General features: G+C 37.3%; 1 protein-coding gene across 3 annotated transcripts in view; it reads right to left on the reverse strand.

Moving 5' to 3' along the window:
* HDAC9 (histone deacetylase 9) overlaps positions 1-18,778 on the reverse strand; it is a 485,255-nt gene that overhangs the window by 438,343 nt on the left and 28,134 nt on the right. For all 3 annotated transcript variants that reach the window (XM_056333956.1, XM_056333955.1, XM_056333954.1), the window contains exon 2: positions 8,474-8,582. In XM_056333956.1, the coding sequence (XP_056189931.1) occupies positions 8,474-8,492 (19 nt within the window). In that variant the 5' untranslated portion in view covers positions 8,493-8,582. The remainder of the gene's footprint in view (positions 1-8,473; positions 8,583-18,778) is intronic.

Raw genomic sequence — 18,778 nt, forward strand, 5'->3', positions numbered from 1 at the left:
GGAGAGCTATCAAGAGAGGACTATCAAGTCAGGGCCTTAGAGCCCATGACCTGCAAGGAGAAGCTGGCAAAGCAGAGCTTCTTTAAATCAGTGAGAAGATGGCTAAGGTGGTGGTTTAAGAGCAGCCTGCAACTACTTGGAGGGGAGTTACAAACATCACACAAGCATGTTTTTCTCAGCAGTGTTAGATGATGGTGAAAGGCTCAATAGCTACAAATTCTAAATTGGAGGCTCAGCCTTCTTGCCAGGAATACAGCGCAATACTCAGGCAAGATGGCCAGGGAAGCTCTGCAAATGTCCAGCCCTGGAGGGTTTCAAGATGCCTAACCTGATCTGGTGTTGGCAACAGCCCTATGGGACCTCTAGAGATCTCTTCTAATCAATATTCTATGATACTCCTGAAGCGCTACATTCTTTTTTACTTTTATATGATTAAAATGCATATTTTTTCAAAATAATTTATTTGTATCAAGTGGGATTACAGAACCTTATATAACCAAATTTATTTCAGTATAACTGATCTCAGCTTTACCACAGTATTTCTTTTCCTCTTGATAACTGATAAAAAACCTGAGTCATGTTAAACTAATAATAAATTCGTACAGATATCTACTAGGAAAACCTTCAGGGGAATAACAATTTTCCCTATGCACAATGCTTTGTGAAACTGTTAGCCAGGTTTTACTTCATTTTAGGCTGTAATGATTTTGGATGGTGTTGTTTTTAACAGATTGTCACATACCACAGAAGTCTAATTATATTCCTCAACAATTATCTTTGTAAAACAAGCCTTCTACCATCAGAAATATTAACCACTTGTCTGAAAGCTTTTTTCTTAGAACCACGTTGTCTGGCATGAGCTGCAACACCATATTTTCACTTCACAGAGAATGCAATCTTGCAATTTACCTTTCCTAAGGGCACTCAAAATATAAATGTATATATTTACCTATTTAAAGTATAATGTATACCTACTTAAAATATAAAATAGGGCATTAGCTTTATTTTATAGCATTGGAACATTTAAAAATGTGTTTAGCCAGTTATATTAATATTCTTATATCAAGTTATCCATGTCTATATGTTCAACATTACACTGGATGTTTAATATTAAATAAGGTGTTAGTAAACACCTGATGTTTAATATTTGAGTATTAGTGAAGTACAATTCTTTTTGCTCTTGCTCTGAGTTGCAAAACCAAAAACCTAATTTCCACAACAGTTAACAGAGAAGCATTTATTGCCCCTTCCACACTGTTAATACCTTTATGTACACTAAACACCACCACAAACATATGGGAATAAATTATATTTCTTTGAGGATTATTCTTTCTATCTGGAATTGCCTTTTTGTACCATTTGTCTCGCACCCATGCAGAATCAAATGCTTACCCAGAACCAGTTACATCAGTTTACATATACTGAAATCACAGCCTTTGGCAAGCAGCAAAAATTAAGGCATGAAAAATGGTTTACAGAATACTTCTGCATCAAAAAAACAGACCTCTCATACGTAAAAAGCTGTTCAGAGGGGGGTTTTGTGAGCAAACAATTTTTTTCAGGACATACCAAAGCATACTAGCTGGGGAGCCAAAATCCATTTAGTAATTTATTCAGTTTATGACACATTGACTTAAATTAAATTTAGCTGGGCTTGTTCACTAGATTCCAGTGAAAGTGTAACTATGTTACCTTGGTTTAATGAACTAATCAGAGTAAAAATGCTGATAACTCTGAAAGGACAGTGAAACACAGTGTTTTGTCAATGGACAATAAATTTGACTGCTCTTTCTAGAGGTGTCCATTTAAAGCGTTTAGGTGAACATGGAGGATAAATCATAGCCTCAGATTATATGCCCACAGAAATTGTGAACACCCCATCCCTGAAAGTGTTCCAGGCCAGGTTGGATGGGGCTTTGAGCAACCTGGTCTAGTGGAAGGTGTCCTTGCCCATGGCAGGGGCGTGGGAATGAGGTAATCTTTCAGGTCCCTTCCAACCAAACCATTCTATGATTATATACTTAAAGTGAGGAAAGTTTGCACCTCTAATGAAAAAAAAAAAACAACAACCCAAAACAAACATTCTGAAGAGTCTTTACAAGTTTTATGAACCATATCAAAAGAAAAAAAAAAAACACACAACCTTTCAAGATTTATTCCCAGAGAGCTAATTTAGCTGTTAAAAGTGCTACAGCTCAGAAACCTGTGCTTTGGCTACACAAAACCAACAAAACAGTTATTTTGAAAGACAAATACCTAGATGAAAACATCTGGTGGCCAATATTAACAAGTGATTCCTGAAAGGAAAAAGCAATACAATTGTAATTTTTAAGCATCATATCTGTTTGAAGAGATAGGATTTATATATATATATATATATAGGTTAAAGTTTGCATGCATATATCACGTTAAAGCACAGCAAAGTTATATAAAAAACCACTCTCCAGACCTGTTTTCTTCAGTTAACCTGAACCTGCAGAAAGTAGTAACTAATCCCACAACACAATGGCTGGGTGACTTGTGTTGTCATTAATTGCTTACTTAAGACTTGAAGATTTAACACACAAAATGATAGAACTCTACGAACATGTACAAATAAATGCACAAATGAGAGCAGGACCATGACACTTTTATGCTTTGATTATCAATTTTAATGGTAAATGGTGTAAATTACTTCTAAATGAAAAATAAAAAAACACCAAAAAAACCCCAAAAACCAAACATAGGAGGTAGCTTAATTTAATTACTAGCAAGTGAACACGATGATGCTTTCTTATCTAATGCATAGACAGAGCATTTTATTCATTATTTGGCTGTCTTGTATATTAACACATTTCGGATCCATATTTTTCATGCATGCTTGTTAATTATTGGGATTTTATCTAGAAACACCTTAATAAGGATGTCAGGATTAAACTATTATGAGAAAAATACAGAAAGACAGAAAAAGAGTCTATAAACAGCAAATTTTTTACATTGCATAAGACTAAGATACAAAACTAAGATTTGTATCAAACTGAGGCTATTTTTGGACTTCAAGAGGTTAGAATCTGAGCTGCACATCTGAGTCATGCTTTGCATTGGAAGTTAAAAGAAAGCAGTGGGTGCAATGGGAGAAGAATCTTTCTTTTACACATCATTAAGCCTGAGCTCATAGATTTTATATTTTCATTTGATTATTTATGTCTGAAAGAGCTGCAGTACTCCATCACACATAGATAGATATAGGTAACATATCTATTAATCCTGAAAGTTATGGGGCCATATTCAGTGAATTCACCAAATGTATATCTAATCCAGCCTTTCTGTAAGTGATTTATTTATTGTTAAATCAAAGGAAGGTCATCACAAGGAACAAATACATTCAATTCCTTCAGTATACAGTCAGAGGTCCAAAAAACATCCATGCACTCAGCTTCAACAGAACTTAAAGACCTGCTGAAACACACCCATTTCTGTATGAAGAAAAGGTTTTAGCCTTCTGGTATTTCATTTACTACTTCGGTTTGGGCTCAAAGTTCTCAAATCTTTTTACAAAAAGACTGACAAAATATATTTTGCAGTAACTACATACACGATCATTCATGAAAATACTCATCTGTTCACAGCATCTACTGCTTGTGCAGAGGTGGTTACTGGACCGCAACGTAACCTTCCACTGCATTTTAAAACGGTAGTGGAAATACCATTTTGGAGCATCTTCTATACTTAGTCTTTACTAATATGAGGAAAATTATTTATAAAAAAAGCAGAGTCAAGCAGAACAAGGAAACAGGGGGAGTCAGCTTTGCAGAAAGGAAGAACAAGCTATTCCTGAAGAGGAACAAACAAATGCCTATTAAAGAAATTCAGAATTAAGATGACAGAAAAGTGATCCAAAAGTAGGAACTAGCAGAATTCAGCACACAGCTCCTCTCCCTTCCCACTCAGTTTATTAAGAAAAGAAAAACCACCTTCTCATTAACTACGGCAACAGGCAGCTCCTACAAGATACTAAAGACCTGGAAAAATAAGCAATGCTGTTGAAGAGCAGAAAGAACTTTGAACAGGTATTTCCAAAATATTATATATCAAAATGGGATTTTAATTCAGTAATTACAGATAGATAAAAGAGCCAATTTCACTCAGGTGCAAGTAAGTAAAGAGTACATATTCTGAACTTGTTCTCTTCAGCAGCAGGCACATGTTGATATGCTTCTGAAAACCAAGAACAGTGAATAGATGTCTCACCTTTACGACCAGCCTTCCATAGCAGCATTTTGCCTGTTCGCAACAGTAAAAGGAAGAAACTGGATAAACAGGATGTGTGGTTTACCAGTGGGAAACTGTGATACCAAACACTGCTTATTTAGCAATAGTTTGCCACATCTGGAAACCTACTGAACAGATTGGAGTTCCAGGTATCTTCCTTCCTTCATCATCTATTAATATTACTTGCCCCTCTTCTCTAACAGAAATTTTACCCCAAGTAATTCCATGAATGACTTTAGGGGGTTTAGTGCTTTGTTTTGTTTTTTTAATAGAATCGATTTAATTTAACTATTCCAGTATTACTTTTAATTTAGAGTATTTTGAAAAGCAAAGCACAAAATCTGAAATATGTGGGTGACAAGAGAGGCAAAGGGGAGAAGAGATGAGTTCTCTCAGGACTTAATCCCCGTCTCTGGTTACAAAAAGAAAACTTAGTGTCTTCATGCCTCTGTGATCTTTATCTTTACAGAAATATTTATAGTCCACCCTTCCCCACAGGTGCATTTTTTTCTTTGAAAAAATCTGGGTATTAAATCAACACATGCTTTAAAGGAAGAGCCCTCCTGTTCAGAAGAGTAACATCCTTTGAAACAGTTGGAATCCTTGAAAACTGAGCTGGTGGGCACACAACAGACACAGCCTCCAACCACCCCACCATGCTAATAGAAGATATATTTCAAAGTATTAGATAGGTAGAGACAAGTAACTCCAAAACATATATGTGAGTATTAATTCATCACTGGGTATTATTTAATATTAAAAAAAATAAACAAGAAAAAAGGTATTTCTCAAAACACTGTTAAGTATTCCCTATAATAACAAAGTATTTTCTTTTGCTGTCCAATGATATTTATGCAAACAGATCAATTGAGAACATGCAATAGCAACAGGATGTAGATGTTTCCTTAATGATGCTTACAATTTATAACAAGCAAGGCAAACAACCAAACATCAGCACCTTCCCCTGTTGGGATTCAGCAGTTACTTTTATAGCTCTGCAGATTAGCAATAGCCTGGTCCCTTAAGGTTCAAAGAGTTGCAATCAATTTTAATAGGTTACAGTGTTGTTGCAAGTAGATGTTGCTACACTGGAGACCTGTTCATTGCATCATGCAACGTAAGGAAATACTTAGGTGCATTGGTGCTGCAAACAAACTCTAGCCAAAGAGGTTCTTCAGGTAATATATGAATAAAACATGCATAAATTTGGCTTGTTCCACATCAGGTCTTTCAATGGACTTTCTGACAATTTAGGTATGAAGGGAATATAATTTTAAAGAAATAAGTATTTTCTCCACTTAGCATATCCATTGTAAAAATAAGGAGAAATTTAGCACAGCACACAATACTTGAAGCTTTCTAGAGCATTTCAAAATTTTTTGATTGACAGAACAAGCCATCCATGAAGTGGGCTGGCCTACACTATTCATCTACGAGGTAACACTGCTTTACCAGTTTGCCTCTTGCTTTTCTTGTCTTTTTTCTTTTCTTTTCTTTTTAAGGTATACTTATCTTCTGTGTAAACAGCATGTATAAATGTGCATACACAATCTATATATACATGGGCTACATAAATAGTAAAACAAAAAAGTACATCTACCATTATGTTGTAACCTACAACCATGACCTAAAATATTAACATTTACAATGTATAATGGAAATTTTCACAGGTCTTATGTATAAGACACATGGATTGGTGTTCAAATGAGGTAACATCCTGGTATTACAAAATAGAAAAAAATGGTTTTAAATACTGTCTATATTAAAAGGGAATGCTTATGGTTTCCTGCTTAGGAATTATTTAAAACTGCCCTAACCACTGGCTGTAACTGAATATAGCAATCTGTTCCCTGAAGAAGCACAAGATTCTCAAGAGTAAAAAAGCAAAAGCACAAACCCCCCTATGCTAACACTATTAGATACATCTCCATCAGGCTTTTGCCATTTAAACTACATGCCACAAACACAAGAACTGCCTTCCACAGGTTCACCATCACAGCAGCAAGCTGCTCAAGTCAGTGACAATCCAACTAATTTTTCTTTTGGAATACTAGGGATACTTCTTCAGCTATTGCAGTGTCTTACAAGTGAAACAAGTACATCTTGGTATATAGTTCTAACCTCAAGTTAGAAGTTGAATCACAGAATCATAAAATAGTTTGAGTTGGAAACAACCTTTAAAGTTGGACAGAACTGCCCTTCTATCCCTTTCTCTCCCAAGGTCCACCTTCATAAAAACAAACTCATGGAGAAAGAAAATGAAGCAGTAAAAATTGCAATGGGACAAAGACATATTGGCCACATAAGAATAAATATGTGTGCTTGAAAAGAACTGTGAAGGGGGAACTCAGTTACTATGGATGCAATAAGAAAATTCAGCAATTTTTATCTCCTAAAGAATTCTAATAATCAAGTGTGGACTGCTCACAGAAATGGGATGCCTTTCCTACCACTCTATTCCTTCCCAGCCTATTACAGCGACTGCGCTGAAAGCAGAAATTTGAGTGACTGCCAAAAGGTGACAAAACACTATACAAAATGGATCTCAGACTTCCTTGATCAGGGGACAGAAGAGATACCACAAGGAAACATCCATCCTCATTTAGTCCACAACATTTACTTTAAGCAAGATGCCAAACTGAAGTCCAAACAAATCCTGTGTAAATTCCCTTTCCCTGAGGAAAGAAAAACAAGGATCTCATGGGTGATGTTGCCCTTGAAAGCTGCCACTCTGTACACGCCACAGAGGTGTTTTGACGTGGTTGGTGAACAGGCAGACTCTAATGATGGGGGACATTAAGGACTGGATTTAAAGATGTTTATGCAACTTACTCCTACTGAAAGCAATGTTTCTGAAGCGTCTAAATACCTTTACAAGTGATCTGATTATATTGAATGTTTCTCCTTTATTGGATTTTGAAAGACAGCAAACATGAATGCATATTCGCAATCTGTTTCTTCATAGTAATGAGAGTACTGGAAAATTTACTTTCTTTTTGTAAAAGCTAATTTCATTTGTGGCTATTTTCACAGACTGTATCTAATGCAAGATATGAAATGTTAGAAAGATCTGATCAACGGGACTGTCTTGGAATTTGAACTGAATGTTTAGGGAAGTACAAGACTATTTCACATTAGTCACCACTGCAATACAGATAAAGACATGCATTTCTGCTGACTGTCCTGTCATGCTTTGTATGGATAATTCATTGCATGCACCAAACTGCACTGTAAGAAAAAAAGGCTAAGCATGAAACCTAGCTATGCTTGACTCCATTTAATGTAAAAGCAGTTATTACCAGTTTTCAACAGTAAACCCAACAATTTTCCAAAAACCCTCACTGAATTGTATTTCTATGAGATAGGGCATCTAGCAGATAAACAAGCTGGCTAGCTATTACAGTGTTTTCTGTGATGCTTTTATAGGCTGTTTGCAGAAAACAAAAGCAATCATAAAAAAGCTACCTGTAAAGGGTTTTTTTTTTTTTTTACCAACAGTACTAGAAATAGATGCTTCAAGTGTGAGTGAACAAAATGTGAACCTTATGAGACATTGCACAGATTTGAACTGGGGACTCTCACTCCTCAAAAGAATTGAAGTCAAGCCACGTTCCATATGCAGCATTCTGTTTTCTTGGAAGCTTGAACATTGGGTACAGCTACTAACAGTTCAATTTCTATCAGGTGAACCTGCAGCAACTCATTTTGCAGGCATCAGATAAAGCAGGTTCAGAGACTCCTGTTAATTAGAGACTGCCTTAAAGGAGGCAGCTCTGCACAGAATGTCCAATATGGACAAATATGACTTTAGAGCTAAAAATAAAAATAACAGTATACCATTTGCAGTTTTTCTTTAAATGAAGCAATTGTGCAAAGGCAGAAAATAAATTAATGACTACATACAAATATTAAAAATTAAAACATTTTAAGATGCCTGTTCATGTCCAATCATGATTATTCAGTTTCTTAATAAACTCTACAAAAACATTTTTAAAACGCTGTAGGATTATACTGGTTTCATAATTGAACTGAGATAAGGTATTTGCAAAATAGCCTTTTCTGCCTGTATAGCCACCATCTTGTTTTCTAAGACAGTCATATCTTATGAAGTGCAGCTGGCATATCAGTCACGTGCCAGATCCATTTCATCAACATAAAGTAGGTACATCCTAACACAGGACTCTGTTCTGCCGGAGTGAGGTATAAATATAAACCAACTGACCTGGTGTTGTGGAGCTCATTGCTCTTGATGGAATGCTAACTTGACAGTGTAAAGTAAACTGTGGCAGAAATTGTTCAGATTTTGAGGTTCTTCCAGAAGCGGGGTGAACCTGAATAAAATAAAGGAAAACACACCTTTGACTATAAATTAACAACATACTATTTTGAAAAGATTGTAATTCAGTCAAACACACTTAAACAGAACATTCAAAATCTCTCACACTAAAGGTTCTTTCTTTTATGTACATTTTTACTGTAAATTCAGGAGGTACTGACCACTGAAAACAAGACTAAAATTAAAAAAAAACCTCAAGCTTCAGGGCAGTCCAGATTCAGACCAGATTTGTATTACAGCCCATCTATAGTCACATAACAACACCAGAAAGTAAAAGATGAACTGGTCTTTTCTATTCCCGCTAAGATAAGGGAATTATATGAACTAGAGTTTCAAAGACTTGAGGAAGAAACAGCTGATTATATCCTTATGGTTATGCAGCGGCCAATTCATAGTTTTACTCTCACTGTACACATTTGCAGTCAGTATTGAAACATGAATGTGCAGAAACAGATCTGCATTCCAAAGCCTTTCTGGAATAGCTACTACTTTCTTAATCTCCAGTGTTTACACAGTTCACGAATAGAACTTGTTGAAATAATTAGCACAGTTGAATGAATCTCCCACGACTAGCTAATGAGATCTCCGACACCACAAAGACAGTCGCTAATGGTGTGGGCTGCTTGACAGTTGTGCAAGGAAGGTTCTGCAATTTGGCTGAATCCTTTCACAGTCCTGTGCCATTCTCAGCTCAATGCAGAAGCAGAGGCAAAAATGTTCCTCTAATACTCCCATCTGCTGAAAGTTTAAAGCTGCAGAGAAGAGGCTTTCAGGGAAGTAAAATATATTTTCATTCAAGCATGATATAAACAGCATAACGAGGGAGAGGAGAAGGCTGTACTGCATTACAATGACTGTGACTATCCTATTCAGGCACTGCTCCTGAAGTATCTGAGTAGTCAAAGATATTCTTAGTGCTGAATTTTTTAGCAGGTTTTTTCACTTTTTTTAAACCACCAACTGCACATTTAGTTTCAAGCTGAGCTCAGCCAAATTTCAGATAGTAAATTACATTTTAACCAAGTAAACCATTTAAGTTTAGCATCGTTATCATTGAAGAAAGGGAAATCGGACATTTAGATAAGTAACTTCTGCTTTTATGCCCACTGAAGTAGCCTGCTCAAACAGGCATGATATTTGGACACATCCAGTACTCCAGCAGACAGCGCCTGGAAAACCAAAATTAATGATAACCTCATGAAAATCCTAATTACTTTCCCTTGCTTAACTCATGCATCAAATTTCAGCAAATATCAGCCAGAAACATTATTAAACTGAACAGTCTCTACTGTTATTCTAATTCAAAACCTCTATTTAGGCATACTTTTACCCTGACTGAGGCAGGCCAGTTACTTCCCCATATAGCTTCAAGATTTGTCAATATAAGTACAACCAATGCACAATTCAGGCTAGATGAGTTTTAAGATTTTACTTAATTTCAGAGAGCTCATTATCATCTTAGCAGCTACACAGATCATGAAGAACATTTTCCAGTGAAACCAACATCTATTCATTCAGTACCCAGCCTCAGCTATGACTACACAGTATCTCAGGGAAAGTAAAGAAATGGACATTTGCTTAACTATAGACTTTACTAGAGTGAATTTTCAGTAGACATAAACAAAACATAACAGAAAATTCTGGGCATTAGGATTTGATAGTATTCTAAGGAAAACACGATCACCACAGCTAAAACTATAATTTTGTCTAAGTTCACTTTGTGTAGACCCTACAATCTAAGCGGTATTTGAAGCATATAGATAGACAGTTAGATAGATAGATAGATAGTGTGTCTTTATGTATATATAGCGGTGTATGTATATATATAGCCAGAGAACATCATAGAAGATCTGGAGTTGGAAGGGGCCCATGAGGATCATCAACATGCAGTCAGTTCAGATTGTGCACTCAAATGGCTAAGCTTTCACCTCACAAACAAATCTTCGCTTTTTTCACCAATAAAGAGAATTACAAGTAATTGGCATAGTTGTGTGAGAGAGACAAAGAGACACATCAGTGGATATGACTGGCACGCTCCTGTCAGTGCAAATACTGACATTCCACAGTCCATCAAAACAATGGTCCCACCAGTCCTGAACTACTGTGTTATGGATAACAGCCTTGCTTCAGCTCTGTAGAAAGAAAATGCTTCATAGCTCTTCCATGCTTTTCTGGAGCAGGGAGCAATTACCCTTGAAGAAGAATCAGATTAGGGAAGACTTAAACAAGGTAGACATATACAAGTCCATGTGACCCTGATGCGATGGATGTTCCCATGAGTGCTGAGGGATCTGGACAGTATCACTGAAAGGCCACTCTCCGATTACCTTTGAAAGGTCATGACCATCAAGGGAGGTTCACAAAGACTGTAAGAAAGCAAATGTTACTCCCATCTTCAGGAAGGACAAGAAGGTGAATACAGTGAACTACAGGCCAGTCATCCACACCTCAATTTCTAGGGATGTGATGGAGATAACAATCCTGGAAACAATTTCCAAGTATGTGAAGGACAGGAGGATGATAGGAAATAGCATATATTCATGAAGGAGAATAATGCTTGGCTAACCTGACAACCTTCTACAAGGAAATGACTATCAACATGGATGGGGGGAGAGCAGGGAACGTTGTTTATCCTGAATTTAGCAAGGCTTTCAGCAACTATCTCCCATAACATTGTCATAGACAAATTGTGAAATACAGATAGATAAGTGGACAGCAGGGCGGCTGAAAACTGGCTAAGCTGCCAGGCTCAAAGGGTCATGATCTGCAGCCCAAAGTTCAGCTGAAGTACAGTCACTTTAATGGAGCACCCCAGGGTCAATACTGGTGCCAGTACTGCTTTTCATTAAGGACCTGGCTGATGATACAGAGCATACCCTCAGCTATCCTAGTGATTAAAAATTGGGAGGAGTGGTTGACAGAGCAGATGGTTGTGCTGCCATTCAGAGGGATTTCAACACTCTAGAGAAAATGGATCCTCTGAATGTATAGGGCAGGGTGTGGGAGGAGTGGGGTATTGCAGAGGTGGCCTCTGTGGGAGAAGGTAAAAGGCTGCCACATGCCAGTCACAGCTGGTCCAGCCAGGCCTGCAACAGCCCCACCACAGGCCAAAGCTCATTAGCCCATCACCAGTTTGTGGAACCTCTGTAAATACATATTCAAGGGCAGAAGACACTAGACAGAGAAAGAAGGCGGCAGGTGAAGAAAAGTGAGAAATAGAAAGAACACCAAAGTCTGAGGAAAAGGAGGCACTCCATCGCAGAGCAGCAAGGTAAAAAGCAGTGAAGAAAACCGAGCCAGACTCTTCTCAGTGATGCCTAGTGACAGAAAAAGGGGCAATGTGCACAAGCTGAAATATGGGAAATTCCATTTAAACATTAGAAAGCACTTTTTCACTGTTATTGAGGCCAAACATCTCAGGATCAGGCTGCCCAGCAAGTTTATTGAGTCTCCATCCTCGGAGATTGTATACTATCTTGGGCAACCTGCTGTAGTTGACCCAGCCTTGAAGAGGGGCATGGACAAGGTATCTCCAGAGGCCTTTTCCAACCCTCAGCTATTCCGAGATTACATGATGCAGAATTTAAGGATTTTTCCTTTTCAAGACCACCATAGACAGCATCAGCAATGAATATTCATTGTGGTTAAACCTACTGAGAATAACTCCTGCATAAGAAAGCATTCTGCTGGGATCCCCATAAAAAGATTCCTGTTAAGGAATTTTGTAAATTCAACTGCACTGGTAGTCATGTTTTATGAAGTGGTGGTTGGCATCCTGCCTGATACTCTATTTCCATATATTTCTTGTAAATGCAAAGCTTTCACTAAGCTGAATGTTGTTGTTCAGGTTCAGTTTTAACAACTCCTTGCAAATATGATACAAGGCTCATATTGTCAAAGCTCAAATTTAGAACCATGAAAAAATTCCACATCACCATAAACAGAATTATATTCACCACACAGACACCCATTCAAATACACTTCTACTGATAAGCTGGCATGCTTCACTTCTTTCCTTTTACTGAAGGAATGTCATAGGGTAAATCAGACACTACAAACTGCAGTGCTGCATATTTTTTAACGTTAGCACTGAACAAAAGGAAAAAAGCATTGTGCTGGCCATAGCACATTATAATTTCATGTAGGGTACTACGGTCCTTAGGACATGCATTTGTACTTCACCTCCACTCATGAAAAACAGCACACAGTTCTCATCTGTCAAATCCTGAAGATACTAAGGTACAGCAAGTGGCTCCAGGATTTAGTACAGACTACCTGCACTTCCTCAGGCATTCCATTTTAACTGGATGATAGTTCATCCTTTACTCATTATCAACTTGGCATACTAGGCTACAGCACAAGAAATAGCAAATTAATGTCTACCTTCAGATATATCACTGGAGGTGATGCTACACATCAGTGACTTGCACTTGCTCACCCAGGAACAATGAAGAAAAAGGAGACTGTTCAAAGGGAATCCAATAGTTCATATGCTCCAAGGATTGATGCATCTTTGAAACTGCAACAGAACAGTGCAAGATGGATTGTAGGTCTTCATGCCCACTGGCCAACATAAAGTTTGTTTCTCATTACTATAAACAGGTACAAAATTTTCAAACACAAGTAAGCATGTCAAGTTAATGCCAGTCCTTTAAACTGTGTCATCTCTCACTGCGCTGTCCCACAACTATATTCACTGACTACCTTTCCTCTATCTTGTCCCTATACTTTGAAACTCTTTTGGGAACTGAGTTTCTGAAATAGGATGTAATGAATACAAATTAACAGAATTCAGATGAAATGGAAATTTCTACATCTATTTCCCCCTTCCCCAAGATGAATTTTTCATGAGAACTTCTGAAATGAATCCAAAGGCACACAGATTTCAAGACTACATCCTGGAGGTATCTTCCAGATCTTTCTCTTCCAGGAGGATTTCTTACCCAATTCCAAAATATCTTTATTTGTAAAGGGATTTAGAAAAATCATTATGCAAACATTTTGTGGATAAAAATACAGAACAATACACTACATGACAGGTTGGCACCCCTAATAACACATCTAGTTGATTTTCTGCTGCACATATTGTTTTAAAATAGCTTTCAGTTACTTATCGACAAAATTGTTGTTTGGAATCAAGACCAAAATGCTGGAAACTATTCACCTCAAGTGTCACAAGAAAGGAACAATAATAACTTCTCACGACAGCTTGTGTGTTAAAAAACTAAGCATCTAAAACAGCTGTCAGAATTGGTACAAATTCTGTTGTCCAACGAGTACTGTAGGAAAAAGCACAATTAAAAGAAATCGGAAAGGTTAAAAAATAAAAATAAATAAAAAAATAACAAAAATTGTTCTCTACAGGACATGAAAAACGTGACTGTTAAAAAAGAATACAGCTTTCAAATAAAAGATATTTTACAAAAAAAATAATAATATGTATTCATACTGTATATAATGAAAATCAGATTAAAAAAAAGATCAAGTTATAGATTTAAAAAAAATAATAGATGAATGACAACATAAAGACTGGAATACAAATTACAGTGAACTTTTACTAGAGTAAATTTCACTCTCATAAGCCAAACTCAGAGCGCCAAATCCAACCCTTCTACCCTTATATGAACCTTCAAAATTTGATTAGGAAGTGAGCTGGTACATGCAAAAAGAGGAAAAATAAGACCATATGTGCAAAGAAATGTTGGTGTGAATTCTCAACATGAAAGACCCAAAGAGATCAACTCAAAGAATAAATGGCTATATGCTCTTTTATTCCATTATTATTGTATTTGGTTTAAAAATGTAAAATAAAAATAAACTAAAGCCAGGACATTATGCAGCATAATGCTATTATGCAGTGACCTTTATATGCAAGTACAGTGCAGATTTACTAGCAGCACTAACAAAGTATATACCCCAATACCTATCGGACTAGAACTGCTTTCAGTGAGAATTCAGTTGTTCCACAGCAAAGCCTTCAGTATCCAGAGCTCAGTGCAGGATTAAGTATTTCACAATACAGTATTCAGTTATCTTACTCTTAACTAGGGATCTACTTTAAAACTTTCTGAAGTTTGTAACAATTTGCAGTACATATCTTTGAAGGTTTGGTATTAAAGAGCTCCTCTAGCAGCAAGTTCTGTGCTGTCATGCTCTCCACACTTCCCCACCAAAGTAATTTTTGACACAGTGCCTAACAGAAAAGTATGTCTTACAGAGTCGGTGAGGAATCCTCAGCTGTACTACTAACATACACATATTTCTTTGGAAAAGTACAGTGATGTAACTTACTCTTCAACTTATTCATATGAAATATTAAGTAGCTTTATAGCTCTCGCATGCTGCGAGCATACCATTTATGCTGTTGTAAGTGGGAAGGCTCAGACTTCTGTCCAGTTAGGCAAAACCTCCTTTCTGAAGCTCTCTTAAGCCAGCAAAAGAGCCATACAGCCATTTGGTCAATCTCTTTTACACCTACCATCTGCCACAGAGATGAAGCAAACAAGATTTCTGAAAAGCAAGATGAGATGATGCCTTCCATCAGAAATGAGTCTTAGGCCTCAAGCATTAGGATTAAGCAACGTGCTGCGCAGCAGCTGGCTGGGCTCCTGCTATGCCAGTTACAACACACTGGCACAAGCTTCTGCTCCCTTTCCCACTGAAGCCAGTTCGAAATATTATCTAGCTAAAAGCAACCTTTTTTTTTTTTTTCGGCCTCATCAGGTTTTTGAACTTGTTCACCACACAGCTGCAGAGTAATTCTGCTGCAGCTGAAGTGCTCCTGTCTCCCTGCTCCACGCCATCCCCTGGGCTGGGCCAAGAGGAGTCCACATCAGGCTGTGCCCTCACAAAGGAGAGCTCAGCTACGAGATTCATCCTGCACCAGGTACTACCAGACAGTAGGCAGGGACCTCACCAGGTGAGGGACTGTCCTGTACGATGCTGTCATAGCAGAAATGAGGCAGGATAACCTCTTTATGTCCCCATTTTGATATTATTTTCTTTAAAATTATGCCAGATTTTAATCTGTATTGCTTAAAACCATTTTGGAAACAAAAAGAACTGCTGCTAAGGAAAAATAAATCATAACATTAGGATATTATTGAAGCACAAATTTGACTTCTATCACTTCTGACACTTGAAGCATTGTAAAATATAACTACTGCCAAGGCTGTATCACTAATCAATGCATGCAGGCACTTTTAGAAAGGAAGAGTTCTCTCCTGCATTCCCATTCCTGCCAATGGACTCTGATGGAGCCAGGGAAATATAACAGACTTCTCAGACCCTTCACAAAGCCTGATGAAAAGAGGGATGGAAGTATCAGATGTTAATGTTTCTCTATGCCCTAAGGGTAGCTCACAAGGGAAGATACTACTTCTAAACTGAAGTTTGGTGGCTAGCAACAAAAAACTCATACCATCAGAGACCTGAACAAATCCAGTTAAACCTAAAGAATTAAACAAAACCCTTTTTCACTTGACGAAGTTGCCCAGGGCAGCTGTATAGTCTCCAGCCTTGGAGACACTCAAAACCCAATAGCTCTGCACTACCGACCTAAACTGTGCTTAAGTCAGGGGACATTTGAGGGAGACGACTTTATTAATCAATAATTTCTTATCAATCATCATCACCAATAAGTTATTCACTGATAAACCCCACACATAAACCCACCTTTTTAGTTATGCAAAAGGAAACAACTCTGCTGAAACAAAAAAAAAAGCATAGTCTTACCCACCACTGCCTGCTCTGTGTCCAAGAACATCCATTTCTCTAAAAATGCATGAGATTAAATGTGATTTTAACTCATAAAAATTATTAACAACTGGTTACAGTAGGGGGAAGCAGGGAAGATGATGGACTGTTTATTCTATGTATGCATACACACAGAATAAAAAAAAAAAAAACACACCACTACAACACACACTTCTTAATAAATGGTCTTACACTAGAAGAAAAAAGTAAACATGTAAACTTTAACCATTCATGTCATCAAGATACCACCTCTCTCATGGGTTCAGGTAACCCAACCTAGTTCAGAGCACTAGAACTAGAAACAATCTTTCAAAAGAACCACAAATAGACAGTAAACAGAGCACTTTGAAACCCCCTGAGTCTACAACATGTAGTCCACAGTATTTCAGCTTTGGTTTATAGTTGTCTTTTTTCCCAGTTGAAAGCTAAATTTCTCTCAACCACTCACCCTTCCTTTTTTCTTAAATTGCATCATACTTCAGCTGCTATTGAACCTGGTTGCACAGTGTGGTAATAACGTAACTACCAATGAAGAACTTTAGATAGTCACACAATCTTTCCCTGTTCCTTGTTTACTCTATCTTTCCAAGTAAAGGGCAGCATAATAACTAGTTTAATATGTTTTAAATTTCATCTGAAATGCACAGCACCTGAATATTCACAGCGGGGAAAGTTTGTAATTAGAATGTATCAGAATATCAGAGCTTCGTACAGAAATGCACTTTTGCATTTACATCATACTTATTTGGAATAACAGAATGCATCTCATGAAACAAGAATTATTCGCCTCCCTATGCGACTCCATCTGTCTTAAGACTCCACAGGAAGAGACTACTTATCTAGAAGAGAAAGCTTCTTAAAGGGAATCTCAGATGGCTGATCTTGGATTCTGAATTGCCCTCTGAAGGAATCAGTCTTGCATTCCTTCTCAGCTTTTAAAGGAAGCATGAGGGTATATGCTGGTTAAGTTAAAAGGAAAAAAAAAATTAAAACAAGCAGCTTCATGTACAAATTACCTCAGACATTATAAAAATTTTATTTGAAACCACCAAAAATTTACTGTTAATAACTTTCGATTCATTTCACTTAGACATATTGCCGTAAAGTTTGATTCTGTTTTTAAGACAAAAGGACTCTTCCTCATTGAAACCTTCCTCAATATGTAACAATTAAACACTTTGATGGGATCATAAAGATAAAAATAAACACTGGGGAATATCACCACTGCCTTCAAAAGGACTAGAGTGAAGTTACAGCTAAATACCCTTGAAAAATCCAAATTCGTGTTAGATACGTTTATGTATAGATATTAGCACAGATAATCATATTTAACAGAACCTGGTTTGCAAACAGATCATATTTTTAGAGCACAATATGCCTTTGTAAGCTTTGCATTGACACTTGGTTTGGATGAATCCAGACAAACCTCAAGGTGAATCATGATAATATTCTGCTGCTTTCCAGCCCTTCCACAGAGGTTACAAAGCCATCCATGGTTTCTCCAGAACCACTGCTGCTACTTCAATTGAATTAGTACCTAGGTGCTCTATCCAGGATTCAAACCATTTAGTAAGACATTCAGTACTCTAAGGGACCTTTAGAAGTTATCAAAACCTTTCTGAAATGTCAAGAGATGGGACAGAGCTTTTACACCACACCTCAATGCTCTTGAATTAGTATATTCATGTGGACTGTGGAACACAGGTCTCAAACATGACCTTCTGATGCCTCGTGTACTGCCTTCCCTGCTAAAGAAACAGGATCCAGTCTTGGACATACACCTCAGTGATTCAGGCATATTCAAAAAGCTGTAAAATCGTTACTTTATTTACAGTTAAATTATCATCTTCTTCTATGCTTACATACATTTCTGATTTTGACAAAGTCTAAGCCACTTAAGATACAAGATACCATTTTAGAAAAAAATATGTTAAAATGGTTTCTGAATTTTATTACTTATCGGCTTTAAAATATTAAACCAAGACATGAGTATGTGAAAAAAAATATAAAGCAGAAAACTGCAAAATCCACAGGCACATTTGGATCTCTGGTAATTGTGACTTCCTCTAGACAGAAAATTTTCCAGAAAAATAAATATGACACAGGAGGAAGGCATGCAAAATACAAACTCATGACAACTTCATTGTAAGTTAGAAGTCCAAGAATACAAAGAAAGAGAAGCATCTACAAATAGGTACAACACAAGTCAAGAACCACAGTAATCACCGACAGAAAGCAGTCGGCTCCTTCCATTATGTAGCGCACAGAGGTCTCGCATGAGAACAAGACCATCCCATGTTTATCTAGCACCTAAGGGAGTTCATCCTGCAAGGATCTTGGAACCTCTGCCAGTAAACCAGGCAGAGGGGGACAACAGGGCTTTGTATGGGCTCTGAGCACAATGACGAGTGGTGGCTGACACCTTTACTCTAAGGA

Source organism: Falco biarmicus, chromosome 4 (genome assembly GCF_023638135.1).
Source record: "Falco biarmicus isolate bFalBia1 chromosome 4, bFalBia1.pri, whole genome shotgun sequence".
NCBI classification, from domain to species: Eukaryota; Metazoa; Chordata; class Aves; order Falconiformes; family Falconidae; genus Falco; species Falco biarmicus.